This window comes from Pipistrellus kuhlii, unplaced genomic scaffold (assembly GCF_014108245.1).
Source record: "Pipistrellus kuhlii isolate mPipKuh1 unplaced genomic scaffold, mPipKuh1.p scaffold_m20_p_5, whole genome shotgun sequence".
NCBI classification, from domain to species: Eukaryota; Metazoa; Chordata; class Mammalia; order Chiroptera; family Vespertilionidae; genus Pipistrellus; species Pipistrellus kuhlii.
This window is the reverse complement of record NW_023425551.1, coordinates 30,086,841-30,113,966: the sequence shown is the minus strand read 5'-3', so window position 1 is coordinate 30,113,966 and position 27,126 is coordinate 30,086,841. Positions and strand designations below refer to the sequence as shown.

Genomic DNA, 27,126 nt, shown 5'->3' with positions numbered 1-27,126 from the left:
CGTCATCATCTCTCAGATTTATACTGAGTAGCAAATAAAATAAGGTATTAAAAATCACAGAATGTTATATTTTGCAAACACTTAAATCAGTGCATTTGACTTAAATTAACAATTTGAAAGTTAACTAAAAATAGAGGGAATAGATTGTCAAGCTAAGGAATCTGGGTTACTGTGTAGGGAAGGAAGCTCAAAGAAGCAAAGCAAAAAGACAGAGTTTACCAAAAGAGCCTAGATTAGTCATCAGGACTAAACGACAACCAGAAGGTCACAGTCCTCAAGAGATAGTTTTGTCATATTACTAATTTAGCAATTTGCCCAGCACTATCTATCTCAAATGTAACTTCTCTTAATTCCCAAAACAACCTTATAGGTACTCTCCTGTAAGGCAATGCTTGTGACATTCTACGCTAAGATCTGAGACAAAATAACTTTGTATATTTCATGTATTTCTAAAAACCAAAGACATAAGAGCCCACCCAATAAATTAATAATGGCAGCAAAGGCTTATAGGATGTGTGATGGGCCAGACAGTTTTAACAGCTCTACAGGTATTAATTCATTTATAACTCTGAGATAGATACTATTATTATCCTCACTTTACAAATGAAGAAACTAAGATACAAGAAGCTTAAACTTTTGATCCCAATCTGGCTGGCATGGCTCAGTGGTTGATTATCAACCTATGAACTAAGAGGTCATGGTTCAATTTCCAGTCAGAGCACATGACTGGGTTGCAGGCTCAATCCCCAGTAGGGGACATGCAGAAGGCAGCCGGTCAATGATTCTCTCTCATCATTGATGTTTCTATCTCACTCTCACTCTCCTTTCCTCTCTGAAATCAATAAAAATATATATAAACAATTTTTTAAATAAAAAAGAAATAGCCCAGCCAATGTGGCCCAGTGGTTGAGCATCGGTCCATGAACCAAAGGTTGCAGGCTCAATCCCCAGTAGGGGCGGGCAGGAGGCAGCCAATCGATGTTTTTCTCTCATCAATGTGTCTATCTCTTTACCCCTCTGCCTTGCTCTCTCTAAAATCAATAAAAACATATTTAAAAAGAAGAAACTTGGCTAAATGCACATAGTCAGAGGTAGCAGACCTGCAATACAAACACAGACTGTCTACTTCTAGAGCACTTTTAGTCACTATATCATCTAGTCTATAAAATTAATATCGCACACACCAGGCACTTATCTATATGTAAGAAACCAAACAATTATAAATGGTTTTAAGTATTCAAAGACAGTATATATTTTTTTCTTTAGCATGTGCAATATCACTTGAGAAAGTCAAATTCAAATGATTGTTTTACAAAATATGTTTTTCTCAACACATATTTAGGATATCTCAGATGAATAACTACATCCATAAGAGGTTAATAAAAATAGTAATAATAACAGAGTCTAAACAAGAAAGTCATTCTAGGGGGAAAATTAATTGAATGCTAGTACTGTCCTTATCCAGAACTTCTCAAACCTCAAAAGAAGTATATTACTACTAGGCACCCTGCACACAAATTCGTGAGCCAGTCAGTCACTGCTGCCCTCCTGTACCTCATCCCCTCCCCCACCCCCCCACTCCCCCCAACCTCCAAACACCCCCCACACCCCTATAGCTTGCTGCCCTGCCCCCTCCTGTAGCTCTCCACAACCCGCTTTGTAGTTCGCTGCCCCACACTCCCGCATATCAGGTCATCATGTGGCTGGTTGTTAGGCCTCAAGGTGTAGGGGATAATTAGCATATTCCTCTCTTATTCTATAGGATGATAGCATAGATATGTTCAGGCAACTCTCTAAGACACGTGTCAAACACAAGGCCCGCGGGCCAAATCCGTCCCGCCAGGCCTTGCAATGTGGCCCGCACTGCGCTGTCATCACTGCACTCCGCTGCGTTTCCATCACAATGACAGTTTATGACTGTTCAGTAAACCATTCGGCCCGTGATTTAGGCTGGATTTTAGATTTTGGCCCCTTCTCTGATTGAGTTCGACACCCCTACTCTAAGAGGTCCATGAATGGATATAACATAAAACCAAACAAGTGCCATAAATAGAGGCACAAAGCATTTTAATTAGAATAAAAAATGTCCCAACAGGGAAGATTTGTTTGGTATATTTAATGCAAAGAACAAACAACAACAAAAAAAGTATAAAATTCCCTTTTATAGGAATAAAAATACAGAATTTTTTACCTATATGGAAACTCATGTTTAATCCTATTTGAAAACAAAAGAGGTTAGTGTTAGTGACCTATGTCTTCCTCACCCAGGAATGAGTATCTTAGTCCTACAACCCCCAGCCATTAACCAATCATCCTTTAGTTACCTGGAAACTGAAGGTCCTTCACTGTGTCCCAGAACTCAGTCTATGCCAATACCAACAGCATTATTGAAAAGATAACACAGAACAGGGTTTTCACAATGTGCATTCTATAGCCCTATTCCCAATGGTGAGAAACAGCAAAACTCTGGGAAAGCAAGATCATTCTGAGAGGCCCAATCAGCCTTTAGTCAAGGAACCTCTGCCAATAACTTGCCCAAATGCCTCCTTCACCCCACCTCAATCCCAATTCTTCAGAATAAAAATTTCCAACAAGAATTTTGTGAAATACAAGAACAAATGCTTATATACACACCAAAACAGAAGCAACTTCTCAAAGGAAGATGCTATCCTTAACTAATTAAAGGAAAAAACAATTAGTAAGAGAAAAGTCATGATAAAATAGCTCTTATCTATCAAAACAGAATTAAATTACTTTCATCCTCCCCTTCTACAGTAAATAAGCCTGCAAAAATAAAAGATGATGCCGAAACCGGTTTGGCTCAGTGGATAGAGCGTCGGCCTGCGCACTGAAAGGTCCCAGGTTCGATTCCGGTCAAGGGCATGTACCTTGGTTGCAGGCACATCCCCAGTGGGGGGTGTGCAAGAGGCAGCTGATCGATGATTCTCTCTCATTGATGTTTCTAACTCTCTCTTCCTCTCTGTAAAAAAAAAAATCAATAAAATATATTTTAAAAATACAAAATAAAATAAAAAATAAAAGACAAAAACAATAAAAGATACACTTTCCACTCTGGCATTATGCAGTTGGTAAACTATTTTTCTATTCATGTCATCTCAACTGAGCCTACAATTTGGTCCCAGCTCCTGGGAAATCAACTCAACTACCATCCTGGTCTCTTCTCTTGAGTGTCCTTCACCCCACTCATCCAAGTAGTCACTGAATCCTATCTTTCTCCTAAATATTTCTTGAACTTTTCATCCCAGCCTTCCTACTTTTCTACTCCCATAGCTGCCACTAACAAACAGGTCCTCCACTTCTCACCTAAACCTCTCCAATAGCCTTCCTGCTTCCATTCTCATCCCCTTCTTGTCCTCTCCACTACCCACAATGCTGCAAAACTGATCATGACAGTCCCCTCTATGAGGCTACATACCAAACTGTTAGCAGTTTATTAGTTAGTGGTTATTTGTAGTGAATACCTACATTTTTGTATTACTTGTTTGCATTTTACAAGCATGTGTCCCTTTTACATTGAAGGAAAAAAAAAAGTGTCCAGGCTTGGCTCAGTGGATAGAACATCAGCCTGCGGACTCAAGGGTCCCAGATTCTATTCCGGTCAAGAATAAGAAATCCCAAGATCCTATTCTTGGTTGCGGGCACATCCCCAGTAGGGAGTGTGCAGGAGGCAGCTGATCCATGTTTCTCTCTCATCATTGTTGCTAACTCTCTATCCCTCTCCCTTCCTCTCTGTAAAAAAATAAAATTAAAATAAAAAATCAATATATATGTTTTAAAAGTTTATTTCCATTTTGTGAACTATTGGGACTCCATTCCATTTAGAATCTATTACTATACTCCACTTCTCCATCAGATTAAAGTCCAATTCTTTAGCCAGACATGTAATGATCATACATGGCCTTTCTCAAATGTATTTCCAACCTCTACCTTAAGTACTTACCCTAGCCATCCTGAATTACTTGCTGTGCATTTCTTTATATCATAATTTTATACATTTTGTTTCCCTTGGGTAGAATAGAGAAACAACAATAATCTTGAGTCTGTCCCTAATGATCAACCTGCCTTCCTCTAATAGTTATAGTAAATCATTAATCTAAGAAGAATAAAGAATAAATATACCCCATCTCTCCTTTTTTCCCATATTATAAGAGAAAGTTTACTTAAAAAGTTACAGAGGTAGAAGTGAACCTATTGAGCTGCACGGGCCCAGAAAACAAGTTATAGAAGTAAAAGAAGGGACATTGGAGTTTAGGAAAGAGAAAGGCAAAGGCAATGTATAGAGGTGGGGGAAGAGGAGGAAAGGTGCACCAATATGCCTCATCTTGTAGTATGCCATTGCAACCTACAGTCCCACAGTTATACCAACAAATTAAATTTTTCCTCCTAATCAAGGAAACTGATTCTTTTAAAAGGATAAAATAAGACGATGCTTTGCATCCTTAGCCTCAGAGATGATATGGCAGGAGGCATAATGCAAAGTGCTAAATTTGGGTAAGAGATGGGAGAGTAGAGAAAAATAGGGCAAGGACACTGGATAAATTTACAGCACAAGTTGTCACAGAGTAGAATAGTTTAATCTGAAGTGTTATAAATTTCTGTATCAAGTAAAGCATAATTAACTTTGAAAATAGTTGGCCACTTTAAAAGCACATAATTGTCCCTAACCCGTTTGGCTCAGTGGATAAGAGCATCGGCCTTTGGACTGAAGGGTCCCAGGTTGATTCCAGTCAAGGGCGTGTACCTTGGTTGCGGGCACATCCCCAGTAGGGGGTGTTGCAGGAGGCAGCTGATCGATGTTTCCCTAAAAGCACATAATTGGCTTTACCTTCTTTATTTTTTCCTACTATGTAACAAGAACAATCCAATGTAAATTATAGACTATAAGCAACTTAATGAAATCTCTTCTTTTATTATAAATAACACATAACTCTCTTTTATATCATATAAAACACAGAAATATAACTCAGCCTGGCTGGTGTAGTTCAGTGGTTGAGTGTCAATTCAATCTATAAACCAGAAAGTCATGGTTCAATTCCCAGTCAGGCAGCTGATCAATGATTCCCTCTCATCTTCTCTCTCTCTCTCTCTCTCTCTCTCTCTCTCTCTCTCTCTCTCTCTCTCTTCTCTCCCTCCTCCTCTCCCTCTCTTTCTCTCTCCCTCCTTCCCTTCCTCTCTTAAATCAATAAAAATGTTTTTTTTAAATGAAAGAAATATAACCCAGATTTTTAAAAATATAAACCAAACACATGGAGGGAAAATTAAAACTTCTCCTGGGGTCAAATGAAATCAGCAAACAGCATTACCAATCCAGATTTTTTAACTACAGAAATAAATCAAGAAAAATATAGGAAAAGAGGACGGGAATAAAGACAATTCAATACGTTACAATGATTGAGAAGCAAATCTAAGGATTTTCATACTTTTTTCATGCTACATTATATAATCTTGGTTCCATTAAGAAGAAGAAATTTATAATGTTCTTTGCTGTAATAATGGTATTATGGTTTGAAAGAGAACCTGTTTATTTTTAGGAGATGCATGCTGAAATATTAAAGGATATAGTGCCATTATAATTGCATCTTACTTTCAAGTGGTTCACAAATATATATACATATGTGTGTGTGTGTGTTGTGTGTGTGTGTTATGTATATACAAATACATTTACAGAAAAATCAAATGTACCAATCTGCTAACTGCTTAATCAGACTCTGGGATGGAAAACTACAGCCCAGACGAAATCCAGCCATGTCTGTTTTTGTAAATAAACTTCTATTAGAACACTGCTAATGCCCATTCACTTGCATGTTGTCTGTGGCTGCTTTCTCACTACAACGACAGAATTATGAGTAGTTGTGACAGGGACCATATGGCCTTCAAAACCTAAAATATTTACTGGTCCCTTACAGAAAATATCTGGCCCTTTTTCTAAAATATATTTTTATTGATTTTTTACAGAGAGGAAGGGAAAGGGATAGAGAGCTAGAAACATCCATGAGAGAGAAACATCAACCAGCTGCCTCCTGCACACCCCTTACTGGGGATGTGCCCACAACAAATGTACATGCCCTTGACCAGAATCGAACCTGGGACCTTTCAGTCTGCAGAACGATGCTCTATCCACTAAGCCTAACCGGTTTTGGCTATCTGGCCCTTTACAGAAAAAAAATTTTTTTTTTCGCTAACTCAGGTGATCATAGAACTAAGTCTATAAACTTCTGTATGTTAGAAAGTTTTTATAATCAAAAGTTGAAAATTTTACCATTTTATATATGAATCTTTTCACTTCTCAAGAATATATAATAGATAAACACAGAAACAGAACATTGAAAGAGAGCTAATATACAATGATATACTAAAAAGTTATTATGCCAATTTTAGTACAAAAGGAACAACTTTTTAAGACAGAAACTTGGTGTCTTAAACTCTCTTATCCTAATAGGAACTTATCCTATAGAAATACAAAGTGTAAAAAGACTAATAGCAGTGTTTATCTGCCAGACACTGGTTCAAGCACTTTACATATTACATAATCCTCACAACAATCCTATCAGGTAAGTACTATTATCCCCATTTCACAGATGACAAAACTAAGACACAGAATTAATTTGCCCATCACACAGCTAATAAGTGGTTTAGCTGGGATTATGAATCCAGATAATACGATTGCAAAGCCCAATCTTTTTCTTTTTCTTTTTTTATGCAGAAAGGCAATTTATTCCATTACAATGTAATGGAGAATAATAGCAGGCCTGCTGTTGAAACAGGTCACCCAAAACAGAGATGTATCAAATTAGTGGTCAAGTATTAACTCCTAAAAATAAAAAAACAACTCTTATCCAAGATTAATTTACTTATAAAAACAAATACAAGCTATCAATTCACCCTTCTCAACTTAACTGAGTAGTTTACCTCTTTACAACTTGGTGGTCCCAAGTTTTTAAACAAAAACACATTTCACATAAAGGAAAAAAATAATATGAAAACAGCTGAAGAAATACACTAACAGCCCTAGCGTTAGTGGATAGAGCGTTAGCCTGTGGACTGAAAGGTTCCAGGTTCAATTCCAGGTTCGATGCCTGGGTTGTGGGCTCAATCTCCAGTAGAGAGTGTTCAGGAGGCAGCTGATCAATTATCATCATTGATGTATCTCTCCCTCCCTCTCCCTTCCTATCTGAAATCAATGAAAAATATTTATTTTTTAAAAATACACTAAGAAGCAGAAATATATGGAAAAGAGGAACACGTAATTTTGACTTAACTCACAAAATTGAGAGGAACTGGTGTATACAGGAAAATGTGCATCCTGGAAAGCCAGCTGTGAAGACTTTATTTTATTTTGTTGTTATTGTTAATCCTCACCTGAGAATATCTTTCCATTGATTTTTAGAGGGAATGGAAAGGTGGATAGACAGAGACAGAGAAACATCAATGTGAGAGAGATCCATATAATATCCTGATAAATTAAGAAAAAGAAATTGAAGTTTATAATTTAAAGTCATAAAAGTATTTACCATAAGTTAAAAAAAAAAGGCAAGAAATTTCAAGGTTGAGATGGGAAAAGGGAAATTAGGAAGCAGTGAGATTTCATAAAATTGCTCAGCTTTTCTAACGGAAAGTCAACAGAAACTGCCTAAAGTGGATAAATCAAAGAGAATTATATGTATACTAGAGGCCTGGTGCACAAAATTTTGTGCTCTGGGGGGGAAGGGGGCAGTCCCTCAGCCTGGCCTGTACCCTCTCAGTTTCAGACCCCTTGCTCCTTACAGCCCATCTACAGCAGAGGCAGAAGAGGATCCCACCACCACCACTGCACTCGCCAGCAGTGAGTCCGGCTTCTGGCTGAATGGTGGTCCCCATGGGAGCGCACTGACCACCAGGGAGCAGCTCCTGCACTGAGCATTTGCCTCCTGGTGGTCAGTGCATGTCATAGCAACTGGTTGTTCCGCCATTCAGTAGATTTGCATATTAAAATTTTATTATATAGGATACTTTAAAATAATTTATTATATAAGATATTAGGTCTAATAATGTTTTTTTCTAATACTTTTTTAAATCAAATTTATTTAAACAATACAACAAAATTTAATCAACAATATAGTTGCCGTTGTTTTCTACTACTTGTGCCCAACGCTCAAGAAGCATTTTAATCCCTCTGTTGTAAAATTCTTGTGATTTTGATGCAAAAAATTCGGTCAATGCATTTTTGAGGCATCCAAGAAGAAAGTTTTGCAAAGAACGAAACAAATGGTAATCAGAAGGGGCAATATCAGGAGAATATGAAGGTTGAGGGAGAACTTCCCATTCCAACTGGCGCAGTTTTTCAGCAGTGATTCTTGCAGTATGAGGTCGTGTGTTATCGTGGTGAAGAATTACGCCCTTCCGATTAATCAGCGCGGGTTCTTTTTCTCTTAAAGCTTGGGCTAACCTTTCCAATTGGGCACTATACACTGCACTTGGAATGGTTTGGGTAGATGGTAAAAGTTCATAATGAAGAATTCCTTTAAAATTCCACCAAACACACAACATCACTTTTTTCGCATGCAAGTCAGGTTTTGGCGTGGGCTGCGGAGCCTCATTTTTGTCCAACCATTGAGGCCGCCTTTTCAAATTAACATACAGCACCCATTTTTCATCTCCGGTAACAATTTGCTCTAAAAACGGCAAACGGTTTTGATGAGAGAGGAGCGAACTGCAAATTGTGACTCTTTGATTACGGTTGTCGGTCAACTCATGAGGAACCCATTTTCCAAACTTTTGGACTTTGCCAAGTGCACGCAATTGATTGGAAATTGTTTTTTGTGAACAATTTAAAGTTGTCGCAAGCTCTTGTTGGGTAATTTGAGGATTTTGCACCAAAAGAGCTTGAAGAGCTTCTTGATCAAAATTGGACACACGGCCTCGACCACTCTTGTCATCTAACGAAAAATTTCCCTCGCAAAATTTCTCAAACCAACGCTGGCATTTTCTGGCGCTAACTGCATCTTGACCAAGAGCACTACAGATGTTTTTTGCAGCCTCACTTACTTTTCTTCCTAATTGGAACTCGTAAAGCATGCAGTGCCGAATATGCTCTTCATCCGCCATCTTCTTAGCCCTAGTTTTGCAACAAAAACCAAACCAAACACAAACTTTTTCAAGCAAAACTCGTTAATTGCACTTCACACGTTCTGTAGATACCACGTGTTTGAAGGTTATGTCAATACAAGTCAACGCCAAGCAAGATTTTAAACGAATGTTTAAAGACGACATTAATTATTACTAGACCTGATACTTTAAACACCAGCAAAACTTTAAACACAAATAGTTAACACTAGTTTCCTTTGAGAAGTAAAGGAGGATTAGGAGTGAACAGTAAGAAGGCTTTTACTTTTACTTTTTTTTTTTAATATATTTTATTGATTTTTTACAGAGAGAAAGAGAGAGGATAGAGAGTTAGAAACATCGATGAGAGAGAATCTATCCACTGAGCCAAACTGGCTTTGGCTACTTTTACTTTTAAGTACAATTATACTGTTGGAGTTTTTTTTAAAATCATTTGCTACTATTATCTGACAAAATTTAATAGCATAAAAACATTTCTATTTTGATACAAATATGCTATAAAAATCAAAAATTGCTGAGAAGTTAACAGAACTAAGCTATACAAGCTCACATTACACACAGAATGGAGCAAAAGTAGGTTTATAGTTGTGAATAAACAAAATGCAAAATTTATTTTTGTATTATTTTTTAGTTATTGTATTATTTTCCATATGGACAACTGTAAACCTACAATGTATAACTTTTCTGCCCTACAATATATAACTTTTCAGGTCAATTTTTTTTTATTTTGCACCTAAATCCAAAACAATAGGATTCACTCAGTGTTTAAATAACTCTTAAAATGAAACTATAATAATTACATTGCAAAAGGAAAAGGGGAAGAGGAAACTAACTTTTATAAAAAGTAACATACTTTGTGCCTCAAACTGCTTTTACGGGTGAACTTATTTAACAATCACAACAAAAATTGTAACTTTTCCTACAGAAAGAGGCAATTAACCCACATATAATATATGGCCAAAATTTTCCTTATTTTTTTAACAGCATGGACTTACCTTTCTGTCCTAATGTAAATATCTACAAATATCTGCAAAAGTTTGCTATGACAGAACAAAATTAGGGTAGCTAGCCTACTTGGTAATTAAAGCTATCTGATAATCACATTCATCTTAGTAACTGAGATCATCAACCACAAAGCCTCACTGAAATAATATTTTTAAATAGATAATGCACATGCCGAAACAGGTTTGGCTCAATGGACAGAGCGTCGGCTTGGGGACTGAAAGGTCCCGGGTTCGATTTCGGTCAAGGGTATATACCGTAGTTGTGGGCATATCCCCAGTAGGGGGTGTGCAAGAGGCAGCTGATCGATGACTCTTTTTTTTTTCTTCTTTTTTAAAATATATTTTATTGATTTTTCTCAGAGAAGTGGAGAGAGGGATAGAGAGCTAGAAATGTCGATGAGAGAGAAACATCGACCAGCTGCCTCTTGCACACCCCCTACCAGGGATGTGCCCACAACCAATGTACATGCCCTTGACCGGAATCAAACCTGGGACCTTTCAGTCCGCAAACCGACGCTCTACCACTGAGCCAAATCAGTTCTGGCTCGATGACTCTCTTTCATTGATGTTTCTAACTCTCTATCTCTCTCCCTTTCTATACAAAATAAAAATATGTTTTTTAAAAATTAATAAATAAGTAGATAATGCACATGATAAAGCCTTTATAGGGATGATGTGTTCTTCCTTTAGAAAGACTTCATATATTAGAAATTCATAACATTTTTTAAAGAATAGCAATTATTTGAGGATTTCACAGGTTTTTATTTCTCTTTGATCAATCACCGACTTCTGGATGAGAACTCAAACCCTCAATAAAAACTACTGCTGCACACTTGTATCCTGAATTACATCCTGTCTTCTCTCTTGAGAGTCTCTTTTATCCTACACAATGCATGCTCAAAACAGCTACTACAGGAACTGTTGAACTATCAGCTATTTATAAATGGTCAAAAATCTTTAAATAGCTTTGTCAGCTACCTCTTTATGGTTCTAGACCAAAAAAACTACCTGATTTTAAAGACACAGTCACACTAGTATTTAAAAACATTTAAATGCTCTCTGAAAAACAAGTGTCTTATTCTTTTTGTTTTGGAATCCAAAAGCAGCACTAACATTACACAGTCACAACATGACAAGATAAGGAACAAGTTCATCTTTAAAAACCCATTAGCCAAATACTCAACTCTATTCATTTACCACCAAGAAAACTTCAAATTCTAATGCACTGCCTAAGTCTTCTACATTGATGCTTAACTTTCACTGCACTACTTAAACATTTTATAAAACTAATACACAATTTAACATATTAATTTCTTTATCAAGCATATCCATTTCAAAAATATAGTACACAAAAATAAAAATTCTTAATTCATCAAAAATCTTCCCTGCCCATTGGCCTGCCCAAAGTGGATTCCCAGTCAAGGGTTGCAGGTTCAATGCAGTGGTCCGCAAACTGCGGCTCGAAAGCCACATGGGGTTCTTTGGCCCCTTGAGTTTTTAGCAAAGGCCAGCTTAAGAGTACCTTAATTAAGTTAATAACAATGTACCTACCTATATAGTTTAAGTTTAAAAAATGTGGCTCTCAAAAGAAATTTCAATCATTGTACTGTTGATATTTGGCTCTGTTGACTAATGAGTGCCGACCACTGCCTGGCCTGCTTTGGGGGGAGAGGGGCAGGGCAGTGGGGCAGGAGGCAATCAATCAATGTGTCTCTCTCATCTCTCTCTCTCTCTCTCTCTCTCTCTCTCTCTCTCCCTCCCTCCCTCCCCTCCCTCCCTCTATCTCTAAAAAGCAATGGAAAAAATATCCTCTGGTAAGGATTAAAAAAACAACAACCTCCTCATAGGTCTGTCTACTTTTTGTCTATCAAAAACTCAAGAGACATGCCTTTCCCATATAACTTGCACTTTCTATAGCAAACTAATGATTTAGAACTCTCAGCTCCCTGTCTCTAGTCTTTGAAATTTTTTATTTCATACAGCACCATATTAGCAAATCATTTCAAGCCATTACTTCCCAGGGTAAGCAACTTCTAGGAATTTAATTTACGGCTATACTAATACACACAAAATATGTACCTACTAGGATATTCACTGCAGTGTTAGTGCTAGCAAAAGACTGGAGATGGCCTAAATGTCCATCAAGAAAAACAAATTCAACAGAATACAATGCACTAAGAGGAACTTAACCAGTACATAAGATACATAATAATCTCCCCATTATATTTAAGGTTAAAAACTAGAGAGAAAAACGTGTACTATCATTTATCATTAAACACACAGCCCCCACCTCTCTAAAATTAAAAATCAAGTTGCTTCTAGAAAGGGGAAAAGGTGGCTGGCAAAGGAAAGGCTACATTATATGTTTTTATACACATGCATTTACTACGCATTCTTTTTGTTTTTTTAAAAAGTAATCTGATACCCTTGATTCCACTCACAAATTGAGTTTTTCAGTTTCAATTTTGGTTTGCTTTATCAAACAACTTCAGCCTCAAATTTTCACCTATAACTTGAAAGACATCTTTCCTATTTCATTTGTTCACACCATCATTTACACATTTTTATTAAAAGGTCACTCCATGGATTTGAGAATTTTGTGTTGCCAAACCACTCATTCCAAAAACTCTGAAACCTGTGCATTCCAATATTATAGCTACTAGCCACTTTCTCAGCACATTAATCATGCCTATTGAGCCACATGTGACTAGTGGCTACCATAATGGACAGCACAAATGTGTTTTCATCACTGCAGAAATCATAACATCACTGCTCTAATCTAAGGGTTGGCAAATCGAGCCCATCACCTGTTTTTTTAAATAAAGTTCTACTTACAAAACACAGCCATTCTAATTTGTATTTGTTTACACAATATTTATTGATACTTGGCACTACAATAGCAAATTCAAGCAATTGCAACATAGAAGGTATGGCCCACAAATCCAAAAATAAGTGGCATCTGCCTGTTTACAGAAATTCGTCAACCACTGCTCAATTTCATTGAAAAGAACATTTATTTCCTCTGGGTCTCAAAAATAAAGTTTTAAAGGCTTGCAATGCATAAATGAAGAACCCATTAAACATATACCAATGCACGCTTGATTTACTAAGTGCTAAAGATACTTCAATTTTTAACATATATCCATATCAAAAAGGTCCTAAAATGTTTGAACACTGACATTTTCTAAGCATCTCTATAAAATAGGTACTAAAAGCACAGAAGATAAACACACACACACACACACACACACACACACACACACACACACAGAAGATAACTATAGTCTAGCATAAAAGACATAAAAATGCCTAATAATTCAAAAAATTCACCTATGCTCCTTATCAATCTATTGTTTCAACTGTCTTGACAAGCAGCATATATTGTAATTTCTTAGAACAAAAATTGTACTAGACCTAGTTAGTGCTACAGAAATATTTATATTTAACCAAGTATCTCATGCAACATCATTATATTTCAGGCTTTCAAAATTATTACTAAAAATATCAGTGAACCATGTTTACCAATTTAGGCCATTTTTTAAATTAAATAAAATTCTGAGTGTGCATTATCTGTCCAACCCTGTGATGACACATTTGTAGCTATTAGTTAAAGGAGCAGATAAATATCACTTATATTGCTTTTATACACATAAGAACAGAGGGACAGAAGCACAGCTAATGAGTATACTGGGTGAATAAGGGAAAGCTTCTAAAGAAAAACTATTTAAATTGGAGTATAAGCAGGAGTTTTCCAGGTCTATGGGGTAAGAGGAAGAGAGAGGGCGGAATGGTAGAGCAACACCACTCTAACTTGAATATAGAAAAAAGAAAATGAAACATGAAAAAGACTTAGCAAGTCCTAAAAAATGAGTAGTTCAATGCTACAGAAGCATAGGGCTTGAACACACTGGAAAAAAGCAGGGAGCTGGTGACAATGTAAAGACCATAAGACTAAAGACTCTAGGATCTGAATGCAAATACTTTTACATGACAAACTAAAGAGTTAAGATTGGATGTGACTGTATGAGCCATAGAGAATGTACAGTTTTTCCAGTAAGAGATATGACATGATTTATTTTATTTTGTAGGAAAATGACACTGGCAGCAACTTTGATCTTGGGTAGCAATGAGGAAAGACTAATGGCAAAGACCAATCAGCTACTGTGCAAATCAGAAGATAACCAAAAGTAATGACAGTGAGGATGAAGAGAAACCAGATGAAGAGAATCAGGGATAAAAGCCAGAGGCCGACATGCCTACTTTTTAAAAATGTCCCTCATATGTGATTATTTTCCCTTTTCCATATTCTTTGGTATAGTTGTATCCTTTGCATGGAAAAAAATTAAGCAGTAAGACTGTCAAAACTGAAGGCCTTTATTGTTTCTCTTCCCATGGTATTAGGATGGAAAACACATTAGAAATGCAGTAATTCAGAGTCGAGAGACCTGGATTTCAGGTTGTCTCTGCTTTGAGACTGTGGGCATAACAATTAGCTTCTAAAAGCTTTGATTTTCTCATTTGTAAAAAGAGGAAATTAGACAAGATGATCTGAAACTCTTGAAAGTTCTAAAGTGCTACGATTGTACTGATACATCTTTAATTTTCAGGTCTCAAAAAAAATGCAAATACAATCATCTATTTAACTACCAACCAAATGTGAAAAATCCATCAAAACCAGGCAAACACTATTCTATTATTTACCTACTACATTTATTTGTAAAAGGTTTCATGGCATACATTAAGTCATATACCGTAGTCATCAACTACTCATCTGAAACCCTAACTCTGTAAGACTTCTCTGTCAGCCATTTCACTTTCAATTACTAAGTATCTTTCCAAAACATCTCAAAAAGGAGCATTCTTTTATTGGAGTGGTTCAAAAGACTAAATGAATGTCTGCAAAGTTGAATAGTAGTATTGTTGGGTACAAGTTTTCAGACATAACACTATCCTATGGAATCATGTTTGTCTGAACCTCTTACTGACAAAGAACTTTTTAACAATATTCCTTTATCAATCAAAACAAAATGTGTTTTAAACTTGAGAAATATGGACTCAAGATTTGTAACCATAAACTGTGTGACTTTTTACTAATGTTAAAAGAAAAACTGTATTACAAATTCTTCTAATACTAAAACATATAGAAATATTCTGAAATTGTTTCTCTTCAAGAATAACATTTAAGCCTGGTTTTAAAAAAAAACATATAGTTTGGTGAAAGGATTCTCTTTCTTCAAAACAAAAAGATGGAACAAATAACATTTAAAGGTGAAAACTCCAGATGTAAATCTTGCATTTTGCAGCCTGTTCTAAATTTATGGAGCATAATTAATATAGTCTAAGTTAAAATTATATATTTCAAAGGAAATAACATTCTAAGGTTTTGTAAACTGTAATATTAAACTATAAATAGAGGCTTTTCTAATGATGTTTTATGTTACACTAGTTCTCAGTGTTTCTTCTAAAGACCTGAACAATTTATTGGTTATACAGTATACTACGCTATAAATATATACACTAGAGTACTTTCTCTTTAAGGTATCCATGTAATTTTTCTTGCTTCCTAAAATAGAACTATACATTTTTCTGAGTTAACCAAAATAAATTCTGGAAAGAGCTGAACTGTTATTTACCATGATCAGAGTGTAAAATCCTTTACTATGCAAATCTGTATTATAGCTTAAAATATCACGCATTTTTTCTTTCAAACTGCTGGTTACGTATCAATGAACATCAAAATGAACCTGCCATAACCCACAAGAGATGTGGATGTTTAGCTTAAATTTCAACTAGACCTTTGGTCCAAGAAAAAAATCCTTTACTTTGACTTTTCTTACATGTAATAAATAGTGGTTAAAAACTAATGCTTTCAAAAAATAAAAATAAAATGAAAACTAACGCTTTCAGATCCTGAAAGTTTTCTTAAAAGCATATTTTGAAGATACACAAACTGATCTTTAGTAAAGAATCTCCATTAATCCTAGTCAAACAAATTTCACGCAAGAAGAAAGTGTATTCGACTCAATAATTTTATTAGAAGGGGAAAATATTTTAAAAGAACTAATAGAAGCAGGAATTAAGTTATCTGTTTTTTGTTGTAGCTCATGCTATTCAAATACAATTCAGAAGCAGAATTTTTAACTTTTCTTAAAAGTTGCCTGCTATTTTAACCAAAAAAAAAAAACACCTTTAAAAATTCCAGATCAAGTATATTACAAAGTTAGCATGAGGAGTATGAAAAACAGCACATCTGATTTGTTTTGCAATGTCTATGTCCAATTAGGAAAATTAGATGCATTTTCCCAAAATGTATCTAATTAAGATTCCCACAGAACAACGGTATATCAAGTAAAGTGGATCATCCAAAAGCAAAATACATGTCAATTACAGTACCTCAAGGACACCTGGCCATTAAACTAAAAGAATCCTGCGGGGTGGGGGAGTGGAGTTTACGAACAACTGAATACTATGGGGCCCGTTCAGTTATAACAAGAGAAAAATTATTTACTATCTAAAGTACCTTATAATTTTCACGTTTTATGATAAAGCAGTTTATAAGGTGTGCTTTTTCGTTCCCTGTAGGTAACCAAGCACACACCTGCACACTACCTAGAGTCCACCTACCAACCATTCCAGTTACAAGGTGCACAGAGCGACAAGCAGCACTTCAACCTTACTGATGTCATTGTGACTGACAGCTTATTCAGAGCCTAAAAAAAACAAAACTCTTCCATAGAGTCTGACCAAGTTTAAGGTTACGAGGGGCAGGCTCGGATGTTCCCAGGAGCTCTGGTTCGGGGGGAGGGGGATTCTTGCTAGGATGGGGCAATGAGGGGACTGAAACCCACCCTTTGCAGGTAGGGAGCTGGGTCCTGTCCTGCAGTGAGTGCAAGCCCGCAAGCCCTGCGGGACCAAGGAGAGGCGATCTCAAAGGTACATTGTCCAGCTCGCCTTCTCCTAAGAGAACAATAAGCATGGGCTTCCTAAGGGGGGTTCCTTCAGTTCCCCCCTCAACTCCCAGGAAGACAAAGGTTCGGGCCCAGATCTCTGTCACTCCGCATTCCGTTCTGGATCGTGGGGACTCGAAAAGCCCAGCACGCAGCCATTTGGCCGAGGACGGAGCGTAGGACTTCAGGGTCCCCGCGGTGGGAGGGGATAAGTTACCAGACAACTAATTAGACGAACTCTTCCTACATTCTGCGGGCAGAATGCGGTGCACGTCTCAGGAGATCCTACCATCGGAGGAAGGTGCAGAACCCGGGATGTGAGAAAGCAAAATCAGGGTAGAGGGGCATCGAGAAATCGCCTGTAAACCACAAGGAGGAACTACGCGGTAGGGCCCACGGGTTGGCCGACCCCACGGGCGGAGGTGCCCGGCGGGTCGGACCCGACGGGCTGGCTCTCCGCGAGCTTTCAAACCGCCGCCGCCCCCGGAAGGCGCCCAGGCGATTGGAAGTTCCAGCACCGCCGTCACCAGCCCGAGGGCCCGAGCGGCAACTCGTCGGCGGGGCTCTCAGCCCTCCGGGTCTCCCCCCAGGAGACCCGACCCCACAAACTCCACCTCCGATCGGGAGCCCAGCTCGCGTCCCGCCGCCCGCTCCCCGCACCCAGAAACCTCCCTCCGGGACGGGACCGACGCCCCAGACCGAGCGGCGCCGCGAGAGTTCGAGGGGCGCGACGGGGCCGCACGGGGGGCGGATGGGGAGGGGGACGAGCAGAACCCGCGTCCCTCCGAGTCCGTCCCAGGACGCGGTGTCGCGACCACCCCCGCCTCGCCCCCCTCGGGCACGGCCCGGCCGGGCTCCGACCCACACCCATCCCCGCGCGCGCGGGCGGGCGGGCGGGCGAGCAGGGCGAGGACCCGAGCCAGCCCACTCCCCCGCCCCAGCTCTTACCCATCTTTCCGCCTCGCCTTGTAGACGTGCCCGTAGGTGCCGCGTCCCACTTTGCACCCTTCGTACTCAAACAAATCCTCCACCCGCTCCCGCTCCGCCGCCAGCTTCGCCTTGAAGTCATAATCCATTGTCTGCTTCCCCCATAGAGGCACCGGGACGCGGGGGCCGCCGCTCAGTCCCTCCTCCTCCTCCTCCTCCTCCTCCCCCCCGCGGCCGCCGCTCCACTTCGCCAACAGCCGCCAGCCGGGCGCGCGCACACACACACGCGCGCGACACCCGCCGCCCCGCGGGCCGCCTTCAGCAGGGGATTCCTCGGCGGTCCCCGCAGCCACCTCCTCCTCCTTCTCCTCCTCCTCCTCCGCGGCGGTGGCGGCGGCTCCAGCAAACACCCCCAGTCCCGCCTCCCCCCTTCATTTCCTTGTTTTGGAACCTGGTGGGCTGCGCCGCGGCTTCCTCGGGCTCATTAACAAACCAGCCCTCCCGCCCCCCGATGTCGCGAAGGCTCTTGGGAAATGTAGTTCGGGCAGCCCCGGGAGCACCTGAGTTTCAGTAGCACAAGAAAATACAACTCCCAGGTTGCATTGCGTCACTACAGCCTCGCCCCCCACAAGGCATGCACGCCTGCGCACTGGAATTGTCCCACCCCTCCTCAGGTAACGCAGGACTGCCAGTTCCTGTGAAGGCAAAAAAGTGCAAAGTTGCAATTCTTCTTTCTGCAAGTCTATATGGGAGCTGGTGGGAAGGAGGCCTCAGCTCTGGTACGAGGAAGGGACTTCAGTATAATAACTGTCCCGGGGCGAGGAGAGTAGGAAGCATTTAACAAACGCCTTGTGCAGGAGTTTGTTCCAGGGGTTTGAGAGGCGAGGGCTGCGGTTAGAACAATTGTAGCGCAGATGGTATTCTGTGGCCATTGGTCCGCCTGTTGCCCCGCCCCCCCGGCCGGCTGCTTATTGGCGGAGACTGCAGCATGACGTCCTCGTCGGTGCTTGGGTATCCCCAGGCTTTGGCTTCTTTCCTGCTCTTGATTGGTAAGTGAATGTGCTGAGTTCTTCCTGATAGGTTAATTTTTTTTTCTCGACGATGCAAAAAACCGTATTTCAAAAACTGAACATTACGCTGTTTCCTAAGTTCTAGCACCGGTCTGAGAAGAGCGAGTGACTTCTGAGCCCTAGCAGCCAATCCTCCTTTTCTTGACCTTCTGGTTATGATCTCCACCTAACATTTGAGTTTCCAGTAGCTGAGCTTGCTTGGGTCATCTGTCTGAGGACAGTTAAAGTTTTTGGAGGATGCAGCGTTTTAAAAAACAATCATTTGAGTTGGGTTGCAAAGGTGTTTTTTACGGTGTATGCATAATGCTGACGTTCTAGAATGTTTAAGGAAGTCTCTTTAATCCAGGTGAACCCTAATTCATTTCATTTTTGCGTGCATAATATGTCAGGTGATTGGAATACAATCTTAAACATGATTGATGCTAGGATGGGACTTACATGCTAAATTCGGTGGAAACACAAAGGAGGGAATGGCCGAGTTTATCTGAAATAGTAAGGAAAGTGAACAGTGTCCTGTCCGCTAGGTTCTGTAAGAAACCTAGACACCTAGAGAGAGGAGGGAGGAGAATGGTTTATTTACTACAACAGTAGTAAGTTCCCGGAGAAACTTCCTCAGATCTTGAAGTAAATCAGGAAGTATTTGAGTTTCTCTTATTTCCAGGCACTAAGATAAACGCTGGAGATACTAGATGAAAACTGATCTTTTCCCAACTGGGAACCCAAACGTATTGGAGGAGGAAAAAGGAGGAAAGAGAAGGGGAAGGGGTGGGGGAGAGGAGAAGAAGGGAGAGAGGGGGGAGGGAGGAAACTAAGAAGAGACTGGACAGATAAGCAGAAGTCAAATTACGAAAGAGCTATAAACGAGTATATCAAGCAGAAGTTTTAGATTTCAGCATTCTGTAGGCAATAGGAAGCTACTAAGCTAAGACTTTTGAGCTAAGGCGTGGTGTAACCAATGTTGTGTATTAAAAAAAAAATCCTTCTGACAACAGTATTTGAGATAGATTGGGGGGAGGTAAAAACAGTAAAAAGCTATTGCATAATACTGGTAAAAATACAAGGATCTGAACCATGGATTGACAGTGCTGATTATGAGGAGGGGGGGAAGCAGATATCGGAATTCTTTGTGAACAAGATTCAAGAAGACCTAGTGATTAATTAAATATGAGGATTAAGAAGACAATAATCCAAGATGAGAAAATAAAAGAATAGGAGCAATTTATAAGAGAAATATGATGAGTTTGCCTGGGACATGTTGAATATGAAATGCCTGTGAGGTATCAAGATAGAAATAACAAGTAAACAGATGAGTATTTTTACCTGCTAATAAGAAGTCTGACCTAAATGTACGGATATGAAAATCATCAGTGTATGATGGTGGAGTGTGGAGAATATTTTTTGGTTGGATGCCTTTTTTTTTTTAATTGATTTCAGAGAGAAAGGGAGAGGAAGAGAGAGAGAAGGAGAAACATCAATGATGAGAGAGAATCATTGATTGGCTGCGTCCTGTGTGCACCCCTCCTCACCCCCGCCCACTGGGGATTGAGACCACAACCCAGGCATGTGCCCTTGACCAGAATTCAACCCAGGACTCTTCAGTCCATTGGCCAATGCTCTATCCACCGAGACAAACAAGCTAGGGATGGTTGGTTGCTATTTTAAAATAGGAATTTTGCATTCACTTATCTTCAAAACATTCCTGTTAGGTCTGCTGTATTATTCCTGTTTTACATTTGAACAAACTAAAACAGCTAGTAAATTGCAGAGCCAGATCTTAATGAATATACTTGAAAGTAAATGGAAAGTGGTGGCCCTAACCAGTTTGGCTCAGCGGCTCCCCAGGTTCAGTTCTGGTCAAGGGCAACCTTGGTTGCAGGCTTCATCCCCAATCTTGGTTGGGACAAAGAAAGGCAACCAATTAATGTGTCTCTCTCACATCGATGTTTCTCTATCTCCAGCTCCTTTTGTGGCACACCAGTATGCTGTGGCACACTGGTTGAAAAATCGCTGTATTAGAGCAACTTATATCCAATGGCTGATCATCAATTCAGAGATATAAAGGCCCAGACCTCTCACCCCACGTCAGGACAACTCTGAGTCATCCTATCATCAGAACTCTTTGTGGGGTTCACTGAGGCCATCACTGAGAATGTATTGCAGACCAACTTTTCAATCTCCCCCATTCTGCTTTCTTCCTTTCCCCTCCAGAGGTACCGATCACAGTTTATTAACACTCTGTAACAAACTGATTAGATGTTAATCTCTATCCTGGGGTCTGTTTCCCTAGGAGCCCAACTTATAATATTCCCCACATGTGCAAGATGATGTAATTCAAGGTATTCACTGAGCATTGTTTCAAATACCCTGTTTCCCCCAAAATAAGACAGTGTCTTATATTAATTTTTTCTCCCAAAGTTGCGCTAGGTTTTATTTTCAGGGGATGTCTTATCTTTCCATGCACTAGGTCTTATTTTCGGAGGATGTCTTCTTTTCGGGGAAACACGGTAGGAAAGGACTGGAAACAACAGAAGTATTCATTAGAGGGGGACCGGACAAATAAATTATGGCCAATCCATGAATGAATGATTATGCAGCCCTGAAAATAGTGTGAAATCTGTAAAATATGCCTCTTGGATCTTCTTCCTGAAGGGAGGCCCAGCTGCTAAGCTCTGAATCTACCACAGCATTTGCAGTGAGGCTGTATTCCCCAGGAGTTACTCCAAGCCTATGACTGAGCATAGACTTCGCTTAGTTATTCTGGTGATTGTTCTGTGATTTAGTTATAATTCCTGTTTGGTCCTGTGATGGGGTGAGTGTAGTTTCCACCTACTCTGCTGCCATCTTGGGTCTCCAGATGCTTTTTTATTAAAAATAAAAAACAGTCTGTCTCAGATAGCACCAAACACCCTGAAATCCCAGATTAGGCTTTCTTATTTGTATTTTTCTTCTAATAAAGGAGAGTCTAACTGTAAGAATATTATTAGACATTCTGTCTTTATCTCTTAGCTACTCTACCCTGCCAAAAATAGATCATGGTAGATTAATCTGATTCTTAAAAATTAACCTAGTAGCCGAAACTCGTTTGGCTCAGTGGATAGAGCGTCGTCTACAGACTGAAAGGTCCCAGGTTCGATTCCGGTCAAGGGCATGTACATTGGTTGTGGGCACACACCTAGTAGGGGGTGTGCAGGAGACAGCTGGTCAATGTTTCTCTCTCATTGATGTTTCTAACTCTCTATCCCTCTCCCTTCCTCTCTGTAAAAAATCAATAATATATATATATATATATATTTTTTTTTTTAAATTAACCTAGTATTCTCTGTAGATATATTGCAAGACATTTTTTCTTTCTATTGGTAGTTTTTAGTTGATCATGTTTGGAAAAAAATATAAGATATCCTCAAATATACAATAAATACAACGTGCTACAAAACAACAATAAATTAGATTGATCAGTCCCACTATTGAGTAAATACTATTTCACAGTGGAGGGACGCATTATTTTCTTTTTATTCAGGGGGGGGGAAGTCAAATTTCTTTAAAAAAAAAAAAAAAAAAGAAACAATACTATGCCGAAACCAGTTTGCCTCAATGGATAGAGCGTCGGCTTGGGGACTGAAGGGACCCGAGTTCGATTCCGGTCAAGGGCATGTACCTTGGTTGCAGGCATATCCCCAGTAGGGGGTGTGCAAGAGGCAGCTGATTGATGACTCTCTCTCATCCGTGTTTCTAACTATCTCTCTCCCTTCCTCTCTGTACAAAAATCAATAAAATATATTATAAAAAAAAAAAGGAACAATACTACATAATAACCTTATTTGTCTCTTTGGCTTACTATGTTTTCAGGATACAGAGAAATTGAGAGTCTATAAATAAGACTTTGGCAGTAATTCTTTCATTCTTTAAACTTTGTAGCCCTAATACAGCACTAATTGTTTCTTGACACCAAAATACAGCCTGCCCTAAGTTTTAAGCAAAAATCAAACTAATAATATCACGCAGAAATTAATAAGGCCTAATTACATTGCTGGTAAGGTATTTGAAAAGTTTGATCTGAACATTAAAATATTGAATTCAAAAAAACTGAGTTCATTTGGCAAAGGTGGAGAATAGCAATGAAAGAAGAAATTGATGATTTCAGTAGTTTGTTCATCAAAGGAAAGTTGGGTGTGCCCTGCTTCCGATGGATTAGTCATGAAGAGAACTGAGCTACAAATCTTGCAAATCAGGTTTGATGCACATGTGATCGAAGTAGTTAGCAAAATCGTGACTATTTTTTAATGCCTTTGCCATTAATCAGAACCAGTTTATAAGCTATGTGGAAGTCAAATTTTAATATGGAGATAATATATCTATTCCCACAGTCTTATCTAGGTCAGGAAATGTACTAAAGAGATTTATCAAGTTATTTCTTCATTGTTTAAGCTCAGTCTTCCTTTGGAAGATTCCCTGAGGAAGTCTTCTGTTGCCTCCACAGTCTACTCTGAGTAGAGTAGTGTGTGTGTGTGTGTGTGTGTGTGTGTGTGTGTGTGTATGAGTGCCCTTCATCCATGCTGGTAAGACTCTGTAAGATTTCTTTACAGGTTCATCTTATGCATATCATGTTTATAAGTCTTAGTTCCCAGATTGGAAATAGCAAGTAATAGTTTTAAGTAATCTTTTTATTAATTTTTAAATAATAATAATAATAATATGTTAACATATTTATATTAAAAATAACTTTTCCAGCCCTAGCTGGTTTGGCTCAGTGGATAGAGTGTCGGCCTACAGAATGAAGGGTCCCAGGTTTGATTCCAGTCAAGGGCACATATCTGGGCTGTGAGCTCGATCCCCAGTAGGAGTCGTGCAGGAGGCAGTCAATAGTGATTCTCTCATTGATGTTTCTATCTCTCCCTCTCCCTTCCTCTCTGAAATCAATAAAAAGATATACTATTAAAAAATAATAACTTTCCAAAACAAAATTAATGAAAAGAATGTCATTGTTTTACTTGTGTGTAAATCTTTATACCCGGAATATTAGAACACAGGTAGATTTCCATATCTGCTTCTGCATTCATTCTGATACATTATGTTGTTTTGGTTTGGTTTTTTTTTATATATTTTTATTGATTTTTTATAGAGAGGAAGAGAGAGGATAGAGAGTTAGAAACATCAATGAGAGGGAAACATCGATCAGCTGCCTCTTGCACACCCCCTACTGGGAATGTGCCTGCAACCAAGGTACCTGCCCTTGACCGGAATCAAACCCAGGACCTTTCAGTGCGCAGGCCAACACTCTATCCACTGAGCCAAACTGGTATTGGCTGGTTATGTTTTGTTTGGTTAATTATGTCTTCTTATGAAGAAAATCTAGCATTATATATATATATATATAAATATATATATATATTTTTTTAAAAGGGAGCAATAAAATTTTTAAAAATGTTTTCTATAAAAAAAAGGGGGAGCAATATTTTAATAGGTAATAGGTTTTTATAGCCAATATTTTAATAGGTTACCATATATGTATATTATTCTCTGATAATACTCAACAAGTGGTAGTTTGGTTTTTTTAATATATTTTTATTTTTTTACAGAGAGGAAGGGAGAGGGATAGAGAGTTGGAAACACTGATGGGAGAGAAACATCAATCAACTGCCTCTTGCACACCTCCTACTGGGGATGTGCCCCCAACTAAGGTACATACCCTTGACCGGAATCAAACTTGGGACCTTTCAGTCCGAAGACCAACACTCTATCCACTGAGCCAAACCAGTTAGGGCAACAAGTAGTAGTTTATTAAAGGATAGTAAAAATGTAGAATCTGAAGTCAATAGCAATGAAGTTTTCATACTTTATTACCTAAAAATCTATTGCCCTAGAATAGATTTGAATTCATCTTTTCCTCAAACATTTGTAGGTTGATTGGTCCCACTGTCAAGTTACACATCATACCCGTTCAGAAAATATTTCACTAAATTATGCAGATCTTCCAAATGTTAACACATTGCATTATCAAAAAAATATATTTGTTGCCGAAACCGGTTTGGCTCAGTGGATAGAGTGTTGGCCTGCGGACTGAAAGGTCCCAGGTTCATTTCCGGTCAAGGGCATGTACCTTGGTTGTGGGCACATCCCCAGTGGTGGGGTGCAAGAGGCAGCTGACCGATGATTCTCTCTCATCGATGTTTCTGACTTTCTGTCCCTCTCTCTTCCTCTCTGTAAAAAATCAATAAAATATGATTTTTAAAAATATATATTTGTTAATATCACCACAGGTCTCATCAGAAAGTTGTTTTTTTTTAATCAATCTTTATTGTTCAAATTATTACAAAGGTTACTCATTTCTTCCCCCCTCCACCAGGTTCCCACCCCACCCTCCGCCCCCTCCCCATCCCCCATTGTCCTCATCCATAGGTGCAGTTTATGTTCAGTCTCTTCCTCCCTCCCTTTCCCCGATAGTAAACCCCTTTTCAGATAGTAAATCAGTTACTTAGCATTTTCTCATATCAATAATACCTCCACATGCCCAATGATACACTTCACACAAAAGACATTTCCAAATAGGTCAACCAGCCTCATCCAGGCCCCACCCAAGGCACTCACAGATCAACACCCCAGCCCTATACTAACTCAACACATCCAGATCTAAGCCTTCATCACTTGATTCAGCAGACCCTCAAGTTCCCACAAAAGTTTCCAGCCATGTCTGAGAGGTAGCCGTGGGACAGGGACAGGCGAGGAGCGAGCTGTTCCGGACCTGGCTGCTCCGGGCCTGGCCTCTGTTGGTCTGGTTCGTTCCACAACCAGCTGCTCCGGGTCTGGTCACTGCTGCTCCCGACCTAGTTGCTCTGGACTTGGCTGCTGCTGCTCTGGGCCTGGCCGCACCCGACCCGGCTGCTTCGGGCCCGGCCGCTCCGGGCCTGGCCGCTCCCAGCCCGGCAGCTGCTGCTCCGGGCCTGGCCACACCAGACCCGGCTGCTCCGGGCCTGGCCGCTCCCAGCCTGGCAGCTGCTGCTACGGGCCTTCATCAGAAAGTTTTAAGCAGTGGGAAAATATCAAGCTTATGGTATCAGGTAAATTTTTCAAACGACTAATTTTGGCTTGAAAGCTCAATTGTTATCATGGACAATAAATACCATTAACTATTTTCCTTGAATTAACAGTGTCACTTTATTCATTTCTAAGAAAATACCAAATACCCAGTCTGAATAATCCATTTTTCAAGCAGTCATTCTTTCAAGTAAAAATGGTGTTCTATGGAAAAAAAAAAAGTGGCTAGTCCACTTGTGTAATCAATTCCAGTGATTACAAAAGTGCCTTTCCTTGAGACAATCATTGTACTTCAATATGCAAAAGCGCTTTTGCTTGCTTTTCATCTTGTCCCACAGACTCTCTAGGGTCATTATTTGATAAAGCCAACAATTTTTCTGCTTCCTTGAGGACATTCCTATGTGTAACTGCCATTTTCTTTATTGTGAATGTGTGCTAGTGCAGAATACAAGGACTACCAGTACAATTGGTGCCACTGTCTCATATGCAGAAATGCCAACTATTTTTACTCCACCATTGATTTCTTTTGCACCATTAGTGCAAATGTCAATGCAGTAAACACAGGGGGCATCAAATAATGTCTTTTTTAATTTATTGATTTGAGAGAGAGAGATTTGTTGTTCCACTAATTTATGTATTCATTAGTTGCTTCTTGTATAGCCCTGACGGGATATCAGACAGTGCTCTAACCAACTGAGCTACCCAGCCAGGGCAATAATGTCTTATTATTACAGAAATAGTTTTAACCTTGTAGACTCCCAAAAAAGGGTGTTAGCAATACCCAGGAGTCCATGGACTTAACTTTAAGAACTACTGTGGTAAATAGCTAGTTCCCCGCTTTATAAATACCCAAGAGTTGCTGTAACAAAATACCACATTCTGAGTATTTTAAAACAACAGAAGTTTGTTCTCTCACTGAGTGTCTTAAAATAACAAAAATTTATTCTCTCGCAATCTGGAAGCTAGAAGTCTGAAATCAAGGTTATCAGTAGAGCTCTGTTCCCACAGATGGCTCCTCCAGTT

General features: G+C 39.4%; 1 protein-coding gene across 5 annotated transcripts in view; it reads right to left on the bottom strand.

The window, feature by feature from the left end:
- CDK19 (cyclin dependent kinase 19) overlaps window positions 1-18,449 on the bottom strand; it is an 88,645-nt gene extending 70,196 nt beyond the window's left edge. For 2 of the 5 annotated variants that reach the window (XM_036414580.2, XM_045573363.1), the window contains exon 1: window positions 18,023-18,448. In XM_036414580.2, coding sequence (XP_036270473.1) covers window positions 18,023-18,150 — 128 coding nt within the window. In that variant the 5' untranslated portion in view covers window positions 18,151-18,448. Of the gene's footprint in view, window positions 1-1,599; window positions 1,605-18,022 lie in introns of those variants that run through there. The other 3 variants (XM_045573362.1, XM_036414582.2, XM_045573364.1) reach the window with 3 other exon arrangements.
- Between the last annotated feature and the right edge of the window lie 8,677 nt (window positions 18,450-27,126).